The sequence below is a fragment of the Symphodus melops genome (genome assembly GCF_947650265.1).
Source record: "Symphodus melops genome assembly, chromosome: 1".
Lineage (NCBI taxonomy): Eukaryota > Metazoa > Chordata > Actinopteri > Labriformes > Labridae > Symphodus > Symphodus melops.
In genome coordinates, this window is record NC_136691.1 from 43,097,980 (window position 1) to 43,114,305 (window position 16,326).

General features: G+C 37.8%; 1 protein-coding gene across 2 annotated transcripts; it reads left to right on the plus strand.

Annotated features, from left to right (window-relative positions):
- The first annotated feature begins 227 nt into the window (after positions 1-227).
- Positions 228-13,177, plus strand: ak8 (adenylate kinase 8). Of its 2 annotated transcripts, none has more exons than XM_079351932.1 (15): positions 228-274; positions 1,405-1,538; positions 1,618-1,702; positions 2,653-2,702; positions 3,371-3,481; positions 3,656-3,724; positions 8,903-8,984; positions 9,078-9,149; positions 9,511-9,711; positions 10,185-10,307; positions 10,604-10,693; positions 11,346-11,487; positions 11,929-12,009; positions 12,682-12,811; positions 12,964-13,177. In XM_079351932.1, exons 2-15 carry the CDS (start codon positions 1,455-1,457, stop codon positions 13,051-13,053), a joined length of 1,410 nt encoding a protein of 469 aa, XP_079208058.1. In that variant the 5' UTR covers positions 228-274; positions 1,405-1,454; the 3' UTR covers positions 13,054-13,177. The 2 variants fall into 2 exon arrangements, with proteins under 2 accessions (XP_079208058.1, XP_079208059.1); XM_079351933.1 differs by lacking the exon at positions 228-274 and adding an exon at positions 407-505.
- Positions 13,178-16,326: the final 3,149 nt, after the last annotated feature.

Here is a 16,326-nt window from a genome sequence, read left to right on the forward strand (position 1 = left end):
TACATTTTTAAGGGCTATTTTAAGTATTTGTTGAACAATAACACATTTCCTTAGCTAGCACAAAACGCGTCTGAGTTAATAATAGCTATGAAAGTGTTTTATATATTTTTTTAAACTTAACCTTCTTAACCGTCTTAGAAGACGTATGATAATGAACTCATTTCAGTACGGAAAAGTACATACGCCGACAGCACCGCTGCGCACGCGCGCCAATGACGTTCGTTGGTCCCTAGCAACAAACAAACGTTTCTAGGCAAACGGGTCATTTAGGCAGGTGAGCAGCTTTTATTTTTATTTGACACTAAGATTTGTTTTTGACGGCAATTTACCACCAAGTAATTTTTATAAATAATATATTTGCCATTTTACGGTTTTTTTTAGTTTGTTTCAGGTAGTAAAAGTAACCTAATGTTCCACGGGCACAATGATGGCTTAAAGAAACTAGCGTTGATGCTAAGTAGCTGTTGTGGTGAAACTTTACTCACTGATCTGATAGTGTCCCATTGTCAGTTTTACCTTTACTAGCTGAAACCTTAAAGTCAAATATTATTTTTATAACATTGCACCGGTGATCGTGATCCTGTTATATATAGTCAAAGACAAGACCAGGGATGTTATAGACTTATACTGATACTGATTCAGGTACTTTTACAAAAATTGTAACTGAAATGCGAAACATAACTTGAAACTTTAATTTAATATATTACTGTTATAAAATAGCCAATCCGAGAAACTCTTTCAATCCTGCAATCAGTAAAATGTAATGCTTTGATTAAAGGTCAATATCACACCTTGGTATTGTATAGACAAAAATACATTCATAAATGGTTCATAATTTCAGCATGAGTGTGTTCAGCGTTTTCCTGAGTCATAAATTGTGATAGTTTTTTTAGGACAAGAACAGCATGTCACTAAAACCTAAGAAAGAGTTTATTTGTAATCTGTCTGTCGACTGGTTTGCTTCATGAATGCAGTTGATCTCTTTCTGCTTTTGTTCCAGATGAGAATAATGTCCTAAATATAAAAGGATCTTAAAGCAGGAATTAAATGGAATACCTTTACAAATTGCTGAACTTCAGGACAAAATGCTGATAATGTATTGAACTCAAACCATAGAAAAAAATATCGTTTTTTAAATGGTTTTAAATTGTAACATATTTTTATTTCTCACTGATTTTGAAAGAATTTATTCGGCTAAGAGCAGTTTTTCAAAATGTTCATTTAACTTAAAAATGTAAAGTCCACATTGCCTCTGTATCTCTTGGTGCAGTATATGGATTTATATGGTCTTGGTCCTGACTGACATCTCGAACCCAGTTATACTGGATCTTTACAGGAGGAAAGCTTTCAATCTTCAGCTGTTTTATTCCTGATGCTATACTGAATGAGATTAATGTGCTGCAGGTCCTCAGGAAAAAAGCTAAAGAACTCCAAACTTCTCCCTCCCCCTGGTGATGGACGAGACGGTGAAACCTCTTAGGATTCCTCCTCAGATGTCCTACTATGCCGACAAACACAAGATCTTCCACCTGCTAGAGGTATTCTCACTTCCCAGTGAGTCTGCTGGTTTTAAAGTACAGAAGGACGGAACTCAGTCTGTGTGTGTTTGTGTTTCAGAGCATGTTGTCCAATATGGTAATTGATCAGCCGACAGATCCAATCGAATACCTGATGAATCTGCTGCGAAGGAGCAGCGTGGACAGTGAGTTGTCATTGAAAACTGTCTCTGAGCTGTATAAGTTGAAATTAGTGAGTGATATCAATATTATATATTAATATAAATATTCACATTGAACAGATTGACTTTGTTGTTTAGCTCCACAAACGTCAAAGCTGTGGCATGAGAGCTGTTTATATATATATACCCTCAAACACTTTCATTGTGGCTGAATAATTTATAATAATTTCTTCAGCCACTAGATGGAGCTGTGACTCTGCATCCAGTTTGTCCTGAGCTCAGTTTAAAAGGCAAAAAGGCACTTGCCAAATAAAATATGTAGTTTGATTTCATTAACATATTTTCTTTTCTTTTAGAGTATATTCTAAGTTGTGTTTATTTAAGTGATTCACAGATCTGGTGGGATTAATATTTTATCGCTGATCAGACTATTTCTTTTCCTTAACAGACACTCCCCCCATTACAGAAAATTATAGAATTAAATTTGTAATTATTTAAGTTTAATCTGTTTCCAAAATAATAGAATATATGTTAAAAAACTACATGCAATAAATGTCAAAATAATACGCAAATAATCAAGTGAATTAATTCACAAAAATTAATAAAATGATATAACAGTAAGACTAACATTTAGCACGTTACATTTAGCTCATCATTTTTTAAATAATACAGAAACTGTCTTCAAAATAAAGTGCCACACAAAAGGAGCAAAATAAAATGGGCTATTAAATATGTTTGCCTGCCAAGTAACATGTAGCTCGAACAAGTAATTAATTTATTGTTGGGTTTTTTTTTAATTATACAAATCAGGATTTGTTTTTCCTTTACTACAACATAAAACATATATATTTTATATTTGTTTTTAACACAAAAACTCTGTATCCGTCATGTACTCAGTCTCCCCTTTACAGACAATAACCCCTTGTTGATGTCTGTAGACATTAAACTGCATTGTCTGTCTTTCTGTGAGTCAGTTCCCAGAATCATGGTGCTCGGTCCTCCTGCTGTTGGAAAGTATACAGTGGTAAGTAGGGATGTAAAAATTACTCATGAAACTGTGACACATCAATTCAAAGGTGTAAAGGTTCACATGGGTACTCTGAAAAAAGAATCACAGTAATATTGTGAGCACCAGCAGCAGAGGCAGTTGGTAGCTGCAGAGCAACATTTTGAAATTAAGGGCGGCTGTAGTTCAGTTGGTCGAGTCGTCTCTCAACCAGAAGGTCGAGGGTTCGATCCCCAGCTCCTAGTATGAATGTGTATGAATGGGATTGGTTACTTGTGATGGTCAATATACATATCAGTCAATGCCATCAGTGTGAATGGGGAGGTGTGACATGTGGCGTAAAAGCACTTTGAGTAGTCAGAAGACTAGAAAAGCGCTATACAATCTCAAATCCATTTACCATGGTCTTAAAATCAGAGGTGTGAAAGCTTTTTGGACTCCCCAGGACAGAGAATGAATCACCTCCCCTTGTTGAGAGAAAAAACACATGAGGCCAAACCACACTGTCCAGCGGGTTTGCAGCCCCTAAAGGAATCTGTTTCAGTCTCATTTTGAGAGAGAACTTCATCTTGAGTTTAGTGAATCGTTCCATCCCTAGTGGTACGGGCTATCATGGTCAGTTTTCTCTGCTCAGAGACGATCTATATGGTTTAGCATTCTCTTCTTCTGCATTTTCTGTCCTTCAGGCCAAAAATCTGAGTGCTGAGCTGAGAGCTGTTCATATAAGCATGGAAAGTTTACTGCAGGACCCTTCAGAGCTGAGTGCAGAGGCCCGCCAATACACACTCAGCGAGCAGGTACACACACTCAACTCCATTTTTTTAAATTCTCACTGTGCTTCAGTCCAGAAAACACATTCAGGTGTAAACCTGAGTCAGGGAGAAAGGTTGCCGCTGATAGTTTAACTTTAGCTTGGTGGAGATCACACAAGATGGTGACCTGTGCATGTGTGTCTGTGTGTTTGTATTAAGGAGCTTCCCTGCGAGTTAGTAGTCCAAATGATTCAACAGAGACTGGATAATGTGGACTGCTTCAACAGGGTAAGACCACAGTAAGCAAACATCACATCCTCCTCCTTTATTTTAGGCTGCTGTGACAAATATGTAAGGGGACATACACACACACACACACACACACACACACACACACACACACACACACACACACACACACACACACACACACACACATATCATCAAAGGTGTGGTCAAATCAAGGATGTTACGGTATTTTTGCATGTACCTAGAGACACTCAGCCTGATACAGTCTGAACGAGAACACTGACAGAGAGACAGACAGCTACCTGTCTGTGTGTCTCTCCTTCCCCGTCTCTCTTTGTCTCCCTCTCTGATCTGCGTCTGTGATGATAATAATTAGCGCTCTGGTAGCTGATGTGTCGTACCATGATTCCCAGCAGGCTGAATAGCATGTTGGCGTGTTTCCCCAGGGATCAGCTGATCAAACAGACGTGCTGCTGTCACATCATGGGTGTTATTTTCACTCTGGCTCGTCCTCTCTGCTGCTCCTTATTAGCATCACGTCCTGTTCCCTGTCAGCGTTCATCAGGGCACCACGGGCTGCTTTCTGATCAGTTTAAGAAAATTAAAGAAAGTGAAGCTCCTGTCACCGACACTTGCGAAAAAAAACAACAACACAACAACACAAACTGAAGCTCACAACTCCACTTATCTGTCTGATTGAACGTCTGCCCTTTGTTCAAAAAGCTTCACAATAAATGTTAGGCAATGAAACACATGTCGTGCAGGGTGGGGGGGACTAATATTAGAGCCTTCAGAACATTGCCATGGCCTTTAGGGTGTTTAAGTGGTCATTGCAAAGGTGGTCATTGGTCATTCTTTCAGAGGTCTTACGTGTCGTTTTGGGGATTCTCCTGGTCTTTCCTTGGGGGGTTTTGTGAGAAGTGTTTGAGTTTCTAGATTCAGTTCTAGCGGTTTTAAAGAAGTCCCAGTGGCACCATAAGAAATTCAAGTGGTCTTCCTCGGGTTAATTGATGTAATTTGGAAATTCTGTTGACATTCTTTACTCCAGTTTCCAAGTTTCTTCTGTCTGAGCTGCTTGTCATTGATTTGGGAATTTGTAGTGATTATCAAAAAAGGTTACACCTTTAAAACTGAACGGTCCTCTTGGTGGGCTTTGGTGTTGGAGCTCTTCCATGTGTTTGTGCAAGTTGATTATTTTTAGGTTCCTAAATTCTTCTTAGCAGTTGTCTGACGTTTTTGGCAGTTATCAAAAACAGCTTCAGGTGCATCACCTCCTTGTCCTGGATCTTTGGAAAACAGCAAGCAAAAACCTCCAGTGTTTAAAAAATGACTCCAATGCAGAAATGTTCAACAATTGCAGTTCCTTGAATGTCCGCTTATGGCTGGCTCCAAAATACCTGGAAGTCACATCCAGCCCTCTGACCAATTCCAAAAGCCCATTTCGCCAACAGAAATAAACACAAGATAAGCCTGGAGAATGGTTTTCAATTAGGTGTCTCCCGATCCGATATTGATATTGGATATCGGTCTGATATTAGCCAAAAAACGAATATCGTATTTTATCTGACTGCATCTAAAACCTTTGATATAAGCAGAGACAATTTAACAGACTTTAAACGTATAAGTTGTTTTTATTGGATTTATTGAGGTAATTTTTCAGGGTCTTCTCATTTATTATTTATTTATTTTATTCAGTTGAAGAATACTGTATTATTATTATTACATATTGTGTTGAAGGTTAAAATGTATGTAACCAATTGGTTAATAATAAATGGGTCAGTTTGTCTCATACCTACTGTTGCTGACTATTGTTCTCTGTTTGAGTTACATCACTTGATCAAGCCTTTTCTAACACACACTACAAAATAAGTAATAAAAGTATGGATGATTCATGATGACATCGTATTGGATCGATATCGGCCAATACTCAGGGCTGCAATATCGGTGTCGTATCGGAAGTGAAAAAGTTGTATCGGGACATCCCTAGTCTGAATATTTCATGCATGTGTCTTTACCTACAAACATTGTACAGGGGGTGAACTTCTTCAAACTCGTGTGTTTTCATTTTCAAAAGAATAAAACTGATGAGGGTGTGACTAGGTTGACCAAAAATTAGGATGAGACAGCATGTTAAACCCATGTTCTGTATGATCCTGACTTTCATTATCTGAAACAGTTCATCGTTGAGTTTAATGTTTAAATCTGTATCACATGGACCCAAAGTTTGGTTGATAACAGTGAGACAGTTCTTTGTCTTCCTCTGTTCTGTAGTTAATCTTCAGTCAGTTGGTGTGTGTTCAGTGTGTGTTTGGAGCAGCCTCTCACTGATCAACAGTAAACTGCCGTCCAAGTTTTTTCTCTCTAAACACTACAAACAGCTGCCTCTTACAGCCTCCAGCGTTTAGCTTCAGCGTTTAGCATTTAGCATCAGAGTTTAGTGTGTGTGTTTGTGTGTGTGAATGTGTGTGTGATTATCAGTCACTTTCATCTGCTAATGGCTGTTTTTGGCTGCAGGCTAAACTCATCAAACACACCTGGGACCACCAGTGATTGTGTGTGAGTGTGTGTGCGTGTGTTTGTGATGTCTTTATTTTCCGTTTGTCAGCGTCAACGCGAGAGGGGAATGATTGACAGCTCCCATCTGGACCCCGCCTCCTCCTGTCAGATTAAATACTCTCTGCCTTGCTGTCTTTCTGTCTTTACTTTGGTTATCTTTGTTATCATGACTGCTAGACTAAAACTTCTCAGAACACTCTCCACTCCCTGCATGATGGTTCCTTAGTGCAACATGTGAACGTCTTCATGGATCTTTCACTTGTTCATCGACTCCTGAACTTTTCAGTAACTTAGACCTTATGTCTGAGTTACTTCAGGTCTATAGGTGAATTGAAAGTCTCTTTTTTTATTTGCCCAGATTTTAATAGATTGTCTGTTCCAGGCTTAATAATTTTATGAGTCTATTTAATTTTATGAGTCTATTTTTTTTTTTTTTTTTCCAGGGAGTTTAGGATCTTAATCTACAATGTGGTTGTTATAAGTGCTCTTTTGGGTTTTATTTTTTGCAATGGTTGTTGTTGTTGACTTTTTATAGAAAGCATACTCTGATTTTAGCCCGTTTAAAGAGTTTAAGTTGATGTTAGACTGTTGGTGTAAAAGCAACAATGTAAGCAATATTGAAGAAGCCAATATAAGAAGCTAATATTGACATGAACTTGGTGAAGAAGCTCAACATAATCTCAGCCAAACTAATATTGACACGAACATTTTGCAGACGCTAACATCATTGTTAGCACTAACGACTGGTGAGAGATGCATTCCCTGTGGTTTGTTCAGCGAGATGAAAGGTTGTCATGCTGAAGAAGATCTGGACTTGTGTGAACGTGAAAGCATATTATGTTTTGTTAGCGTCAGTGTGCTTTGGTCATGATAATGTCTTCTTCATCAGCTTTAAAATGTTAACTATGATGTGAAAACAAAAATGATGTATAACTGACAGCAGAGACGGGTTCATTTTCACAGCGTATTTGCTGACTAATGTTTAAATGATAAGTGATGACATGAATCATACTCTTTTTGTGTTACTCCTCCTAATGTTTAAAAGCCAATGATTAAAAAATGAACTTCAAAATAAAGTTCTTTCTGCTGAGTAGTAACTTATCATTTCAAACATTTTTGTACTTAAAATTTAAATAAATATATATATATATATATATATATATGTATGTATGTATGTATATGTATATATACTGTATATACCAATAACATATTTTACACAAAAATTAATCTTTTAATTTGGTGAGATCTTGTCTATGGATGTATTTATGGATATTACACTGATATAAATGGCCTTAAAATCCAACCTCCATTATAACACTGACATCCATGTTAGTGCTGATAAAATAATCAATTTCAAAAACTGATCACGTGCAAACAACCAGTAAGAACTCAATCAGCCAGTCGTTTATCCAGCACACTTGTCATACTGTGTGTGTGTGTGTGTGTGTGCGTGTGTGTGTGTGTGTCAGGGATGCTGTCAGTCGTCTTTATTCAGCCTGGCAGGCAGCTCTGAGGGATGAACACTCCTGAGTAGTCCTAGTTTGAAACGAGCAGAGCTCTGCATTAAACAGTCTGGTTTTATTTAGATTTCTTGCGACTGTCAGACAGCAGAGAATGACTGTCAGCCTCAGTCTGTCAAACTCTTCAGTTACATACAGAGTAAGCACGTTATCGTGATTTTACTCAGGAGACAGAATCTAATGAACAGCTTTAAGTTCTGCTCTCTCTCTCTGGAACAGCTTTGAACAGTTAGCACAATGAAGGGAATATTATAAAAACAGAGGAAGGTCCAGCAGTCGTTCTAGATGCTGTGTGACTTTAGGAAGATTTGATTGATTTTTCATTCAAAACACATGATCATTAGTGGCTCTCATAAATAACCTCTGACTTCCATGATGTGTCTGCTGGGTAAAAACAATCATTAAGATTCTTTTTGAGAAAGTTTCACTTTCTAAATTCTTCCTCTGACAGAAGATTGCTCTTTCCTTCTGATATTATTACATGTTCATATCCATCAATAACATCAGGTGCATTGGCTCTTTAACAGTCAAGCTAATGTAATCAATTTATTATCAAGTCACGCAAATTACCCCTTTTAGTACATGCTGTCATTATTTTAGTTTTCACCAAATGTGTTGTTGTTGGTTTAGTAGACTCACTTTGGGTGTGAGATTGTCTCTGATGATACTGCGGGCCATGAAAAGATTCTAGGAAGACTCAAACTGGGCTCACAGACACCTCAAATGATTTAAAGGTCCTGTATGTGCTTTTCCCAGGTTATAGCTTTCATGACAGACACAATATTAAAGAAAAACAGACACCATTCTGTGTGTGTGTGTGTGTGTGTGTGTGTGTGTGTGTGTGTGTGTGTGTGTGTGTGTGTGTGTGTGTGGAATATACTTTCTGTCTTACTGCAACACATTCTTTCTTTCCTGATAGTTTTTAATAGTTGTTTCTTTATCGAGTACTTTTACATTCTTTTCTGTCTTTTAATGATGTACAATCTTTCTTTTGCTCTGTTTTTGATTTATTTATGTATTATCTCTGTTGCTGTCTTTCCTTAAGCTTTGTTTTAATGTATTTCTGTTTGTATGTCTTTAAAGCACTGTGAATTGCCTTGTGTCTGAACAGACCTATATAAATAAACTTGCCTTGTTACAGGGCTGGGTGCTGGAGGGACTCCCTCAGACTCGTCTGCAGGCTCTGAGTCTTCAGCAGGTCGGAATTATCCCTGAGCATGTTGGTGAGACAAAATGTTCTCTGAGAGTCTATGTGTGAAAACACTCAATTAAAACTATGCATCCTCTTACTGAGACAGTGTGTTGTGTCTGTCCAGTGATGTTGGAGGCTCCTGATGATGTGTTGGAGGAGAGGAGCCAGGGGAAACTGGTGGATCCAATAACAAGAGGTGAGTTCATATCAGCCACACATTGAGTGCATTCAATCAAACCTCAAATAGGTCAAATCAAAGATCAATATTCCAACAAAGTAAGTGTTTGTGGACCAAACTAAAAAATGAAGTTTATTTGTGTCAGCTGACACATAAGGTTTCTTAGATTCATAACTCAAGACTAAACACTAGAATGAAGATGGAAAACATATCCTTCTGTAACAGTAGAGGTGTGAACAGGTGAGTACTGACAATGGTTAGAAATCCAATTTCAGGATTATACCTGGTCCTTCTCTGATGCAATGAGATGTATAAAACACTCATTACAAGTTGAAGTTTTAAAAAGGTGGTTGCTAACAGCAGTTCTTCTTGTCTGCAGATATTTACCATAAAACTTTCATATGGCCAGTTGAAGACAATGTTGCTCAGCGTCTGGAGGAAGATCAGAGTCGGTCAGAAAGGCAACGATTGGCTGAGCTGCATCGCTACCGCTGTGAGGTTACAGGTTTGAGCTCAGCCTATCAGCATGTGCTGAAGATCATGAACAGTGATCAACCTCATACTGATGTCTATCAACAAGGTATGCAATTACATATATGTCACAAGCATAAGAAATAGCTCTTGAATGACTCAATTCTTAATATTTGTTGTATTCTTTTGAAAAGACCTTGACTTTGTTCAATCACTGTCTTTTAATTCCCAATGCTAGGAGGTCATTTCATCATATAAAGGCTGAACATAGTAAATTAGTTCATAATGTCCACAATGACGCGTCTGTAAACTCTGTTTTTAAAAAAACCGTTATCAGCTTGTGAGTTTTATGAACACCTTACACCAAATGATTGAGATTAAAGGGGCATCCTTCTAATCCGTTAAATGAGCTCTATCCGACATAGAAAAGTGTCCTCAATAGTGACATTTTGGTGTAAGGCTTTCATAAGGCTTCTTGTTTGGCCATCTGATAGGATATGCAGGACATTTATATTCACTCATTGTGTTATGGAATGTGTAACATTTGTTTAATGTGTGTGTGTTTGTGTGTTTTTGATTTAGTGTTGGCTTTTGTCCAGACACGTCGTTGCCCCAGAACTCCCAGAATCCTTCTGTTGGGTCCGCCAGGGTCAGGGAAGACACATCAGGCCAGGCTGCTGTCAGAGAAATACAGGATGGTGGATGGTACACACACACACACACACACACACACGCACATGCACACACACACACACACACACACACACACACACACACACACACACGCACATGCACACACACACACACACAAACACACACATACACACATTTTAGATGTCCCCAGAACCACTGAGATTGATGGTAGTATTATGATAGCTTAAATAATGCCCATAACTAGCAGTGATTGGTCTGTAAGTACAAAATATGAATGTAGACTTTATGATTATTATAATCTATTTAAACCTAAGAATGTCCTCTCTGTCCATTTGTTTGTCAATCAGTGTGTTGTGGTCAGCTGTTGAGGTCTGTAGCAACTGATGGTTCAACACTGGGTACAAAAATTCAACCGTACCTGGATCATGGGAGGCCAGGTAACAACACTTGCATACATCCATGTGCAAACACACACACACACACACACACACACACACACACACTCACACACACTCACACACATCTTGATTGATAAGTAGCTTAAAGTGGAGATAAAAACTGTTTGTTTTCTGTCTGTTCCTTATCCCTTGGGGTTTTTTATACGTTGTACCATATACTCGACCGCACACTCTCTCACTCAGACACATAGACACTCAGTCAGTCCTCCCCCATCTCTTTTATTCTTTGAGACACAGATTCCTATATCTATATGTGTTTGTTTTATCACAGCTGGATCACAGCAGCTGTGTTTAATAATCAGCAGCTGTCAGAACAGAGCTGACAGAGTCCTTGTTCATACTGCTGATAAGGAAACTGAAATGTTCTCCACCTCTGATACTGACAGATCAGTATCCAGGATTTATTATCATCCTGGACTGATCTGAAGGTCCCTTTTTACACGAGCAACACCATCAACCAACCAGCTTACTTAATGCAGGGCATTTTGTTACCGTACAGTTAACCATAACACCCCCCTGTTTGTAGGTTAAAATGATGCTTTCACACATTGTAGGCTCCTGCTAATGTCCACCTGCAGATACTAATTTACGGTATAGAAAGAGCTGAGTATGTTTTAACCTGTTGGTGCAGTTGCAGACTCCCTGGTTCTGCAGGCTCTGGAGGAACGTCTGGGCCAAGTGGACTGCAGCTGCAGAGGCTGGATCCTTCATGGCTTCCCTTGTGACATGCAACAAGCAAAGAGTCTGCAAGAGTCCCAGCACCAACCCAACAGGTACTGCACACTAACAGTACTGCTATTACTGCTGCTTGTACTTTTATTACCTACAGGAGGGCTAGCACCAATCCAACATGAATCAATCTTGACCTTTAGCACTTCAATTACTACTTCTAATACTAAGAACGTTACTGCTATTATTATTATTATTCATTTCTGCTACATTTTAAGAGCAGCAGGAGTCCCAAAAACACACACACACACACACACACACACACACACACAGCATGTTGAGTGCTAATGAATATTTGATGCAGCCGTATAAATATTCACCCTAATGGATCTGCTGCTACACAATAACTGTTTAAAATACAAAAGCTCTTTAAATATTAAGGTTGTTCTTTGTCTGTAAAACCGTTAAACATGTTATTCAGGCTGCTATTTACTGACTGGGTGCCTTTGAATGACCTGTGGTTGACCTCTGCTCTCTCCTCACAGAGTTTTCCTCCTGGATTTGACAGATGATGTTTGTCTGGAGAGAATCACCCTCAGAGCCACAGATCCAGTCAGTGGCGAAACGTAAGGAAACCTGCTTTAACAAGTAAATGGACCTCATCTGAAAAAGATCTCAGTTGGTGCAGACGTCACTGAGTTTCTATTAGGAGCTGCAACAACATGATATATTATTTCTGTTAACTTGGCGTACACTTTTGTCAAATCTGAGCGTAAGTACAACTCAAGCATCATCATCAACAACAACAACATAGACCTCATGATCATCAATATCATAAAAGAGCTAGGTCTTTAGTGCTTTCTGAAAGTGAATCTGCTGATCTGATGGAGGATGGCTATACTGTACATTACACCTCCAGGAGTGACAGAGGAGAAGAGTCTAGCCAGAGAGGGCCTAACTAGGAATGTTGGACCAGGTGCCTTTCAGTGGCAGAGTGTAGTGGGTGGGAAGAATTGTCGACCTTGATGAGTGAGTTTAGGTAAAGATGAGCAGTTTTATGTCAGTGCTTTGTAAGTGACCCACAGGCTTTAAATTTGATGCAAACAGCAATGTGGCGCCATTGAATCCAGAAATGTACCCGATTACTTTCAACACCCAGTTACAACCAACACTACCATGTGCAGCTGATAAATAATATAATAGATGCTAGTTCACTCATTTGATTGTAGTGCTTATTTGACTGTACAAATGTGACATTTCAAATATCTTTCCTTCTGGGATGTTATTTTCTGCTGCAGGTTTCATTCTCTCGTTCGACCAGCTCCGAGCTTTGAGGTCCAGGACAGACTGAAGAGCAGACCTGAGGACAGCACAAATACTGCAACACACACACTGAGACAGTACAGGATGAACATTCCCGCGATGGAGGTACACACACAAATCAACAGTTTACCAATCGTTTGGTTGTTGCTAAAAATAGTCTCCAACATGTGAAGTAATTCGTACTGTTTGTTGACATTGTCACACTTCTTGTGTGTGTGTGTGTGTGTGTGTGTGTGTGTGTGTGTGTGTGTGTGTAGAGTTTGTTTCCAGATGTAGTTTATATTGATGCTGATCAGGATCCTCACTCTGTGTTTGAGGCTCTGGAGAGCCGACTAACAACTGACTGACACCTGGAGAAACCTCGTCCTCATCACCAGAAGAAGGAGAACTGCTCTACTTCTTCTCTTAACTTTCCTTCATCATTCTTTTTTAAATAAGTATTCTCAGAAAAGTATAAATTCTTCTGAATATGCTTTCATCTGTGTTTCATATATTTATGTTTGCTTTCTGTAATCTATTTAAGTATTGTCAGATTATACTGTCCAACTCTTTATTGTAGTTTTATATACGGTATAAAAATACAAATAGATGGAGCGGAAGCACAGATATTCACCTCTCTCGCCTAAAATGGCATTGATGCTTTACTTTTAGGGGAACTCAGGTAGTTTTAAGTATAGGTCTGTACCAAAATACTTCTTTATTTATCAGTAGGATGCTATTTTCAAAACTAGAAAGAGCCTTTAAATCGTCCTCATGTCGGAGTCTTCAGACTCCACGAACAATATGACAATTTTACCTTGCAGATTTATGGGAGTCTCTGGTCTGCTGCTGCCTTGATCAATTTGTTTGTTTGTGTTCCTTTGTGACCCTCGTGCTTTAAATAGTAAGTTGGGATGTAACACACACACACACAATAAGTAACACATAATAAAATACAACAAAACAATCCATTCTTCTGTTGTTTGAGGTAACATTTCACTCTTTGACCAATGGAGTCCGGTAGTCAGGCCTTTGAAGAGAGACACTAGAAAGGCAATGTTTTCTTTTACTCAAAAGGTCTGTCTATGTAACTGTTCTGTCTGTAATGTGGTCAGCCTCTAAGAATTACAGTCTGGGCCTATCTTTGACTCTCAAAAAGCCTGTTTGTGTATATACTTTGAACGATTACGGTCCATCAAACTGTACCCAAACACCTCAAATAAACTAATAAAAAATGTTTTGTAAATGTATAGCAATATACATGGTGTATGTATGTGTTAAAATAAGGGCCAGATTAAATAAATAACTCAAGAGAATGTATCATAAAGTACTGTTTTTGCAGAGTGGTCCAAGTCAGTGCAACAATATGACTTTACAATTCTTTATTATATTTACTGATAGTAAGTTATAATAAGAATTTTACAGTTGCAGGTTGAACTTCTTGTTTTAGAGATTGCGAGTTTAATCTGCAGTGAAAAAAATGTAGAGGTGTAATTTTATTGTCATGTAGTGTCTTAAAGGCTCAACACACCTGTATACACATGAAAAAGTGCAAAAGATGGAGAGAAGTGTATCCTATCGAAATGCAGTGGGATAGAAAATGAAAGTTACATAGTTCCAACGACTATTCACACATCCAATGACTGTGATGACGTCAAAGGTAACATGACCACAGTAATCTACTCACACAGCTTTGGTGGGCAACAAAATCCTCCATAAGTCTCTTATGTCTAATATATCACAAATGAGTGAGTGTGTGTGTGTGTGTGTGTGTGTGTGTGTGTGTGTGTGTGTGTGTGTGTGTGAAATGACAAAGCGCCTCAGGCAAGCATCATCTTAAGAAACCATTCACATCCCAAAGTTCAGATGTTTTCAGCCTTTCACACAAAAAATGAAGAAAATATTTTTTATATTTTTAGAAATAATTCAGAAACATTTATCACAGATGTCAGTTTAAGAGATGTGCTCAAATTTAGACAGTTTTAATATTTGTAAGTGTCCAACATTTTCTGACCAGCATAACAAACTTGTCAAACTTAGTGTTCAATGATAAAGGTGTGAAAAATAGACTTTGATTTTAAGTATCTACGTTTAATTCTTCCCAAGGAAATCTCTTCTGTTGTCTTTCTCACTCAGTAAAAGTAATATTTTATTATCAGCAAAAAGAATGTTGACATATAAGTACTCAGTCGTCAGAATACATTTAATTTGTTTTTTGTTATATTACAATACATTAATGTAAGAGTTATTACATTTATAATTGTAGAATATCATGTTTGATTATTTCTGGGGACATTTTTCTGCTTTTAACTTGTACATTTCACTGGTGATACTTGCATCATTTTACAATACTGTAGGGTACGGTACTGTAGGGTCGGGTTCATGAGGCATACAGGTCCTAAAGAAAAGGCATATTGTTTATTTACAGTCAATCACTCTCTCTGCATATATGCTTATTGTAATAAATGATTTTGTACAAATATATCTGATAAAATGTTATTATCAGCAAAAAGAATGTTTTTTAATCATCCTGATCTCTCTCTCTCTCTCCTCTCTCTCTCTCTCTCTCTCTCTCTCTCTCTCTCTCTCTCCCTCTCTCTCTATATCTATCTATCTATCTATCTATCTATCTATCTATCTATCTATCTATCTATCTATCTATCTATCTATCAGGGCTTTAACAATATTCTTAAAAAGGTACAGTATAAACATTAAGACTTAAAGAGACAAAGACAACCTAAGCTTGGAGCGATTAATTATTTAAATTTATATAACTGATGTGCTTAAGTGAAGCTTAGTGTAACAGTCCTCCCTACATGCTCAATATACATAGTTTGACAGTCAGCTAAAATCCATTCAGTAGTGAGTGAGTCAGGTAGTTAGTTGTTCTTTGATTTATTCACCAGATTGAATAAGAGTGAAAACTGCAAGACAAAAGAAAATGCACAGATTACTGTCACTCCAAAGGTTGATATAAAAATAAAAAATAGGGGCGGGACTTGATTTAAATGTTTGTAACTAATTAACTCAAGGCTTTCTAATTAGTTAATTGAAATTAATCACATTGAAAGTGCATCACAGTATTTGCCCTAAAAAGCAACACTTTTCAATCTCAGTGGATTTTAGTGGATGAATGAATTCAATGCATGCAATTTTACTTGCTTCTCAGTTTCATAAAGCTGTTGGATCTTGTTTGAAATTAGTTTTTCAGCACAGCAGTTGGAAAGTTGGATTACACGTTACTATCTTTAGCACATTTTCTAACACCTTATCTTCTACCACTAATAGTGGTCTACATTCCAGAGCGACCAATTTAGCGAGTGAATTTGTAAGTTTATCAGACGTTGAATTACTTATGTTGGTCCTGAAGGTAGACATTTGGTCAATTTAGGCTGCAAATGCTTCTTATTTATACTTGTGTGAAGCTAGCGTGAAGCAAGTGTGGTATATGTCTTAATGTTTTGGTAATTTATTGCATACTGTACATAGTTTAAATCAGACTCTAAGCTGTGTCTCTTTACTACTCAAGACCTTTTGAACTGGAATCTTTGGGTCACCTTACAGTTTGTTTATTTGTTGTTGTTTCAATTTGACAGTAGCAGCATTCATGTTGACATTGCCCTTACAAATAACACTAACTT

What these genes read in the sequence shown, in the direction of transcription:
- ak8 (XM_079351932.1), top strand. Translation starts at nt 1,455, where the DNA reads ATGGACGAGACGGTGAAACCTCTTAGGATTCCTCCTCAGATGTCCTAC. An exon ending in AATACACACTCAGCGAGCAG is followed by an intron (nt 3,482 to 3,655) that starts GTACACACACTC and finishes GTTTGTATTAAG; the next exon opens with GAGCTTCCCTGCGAGTTAGT. An exon ending in CCTGGATCATGGGAGGCCAG is followed by an intron (nt 10,694 to 11,345) that starts GTAACAACACTT and finishes CTGTTGGTGCAG; the next exon opens with TTGCAGACTCCCTGGTTCTG.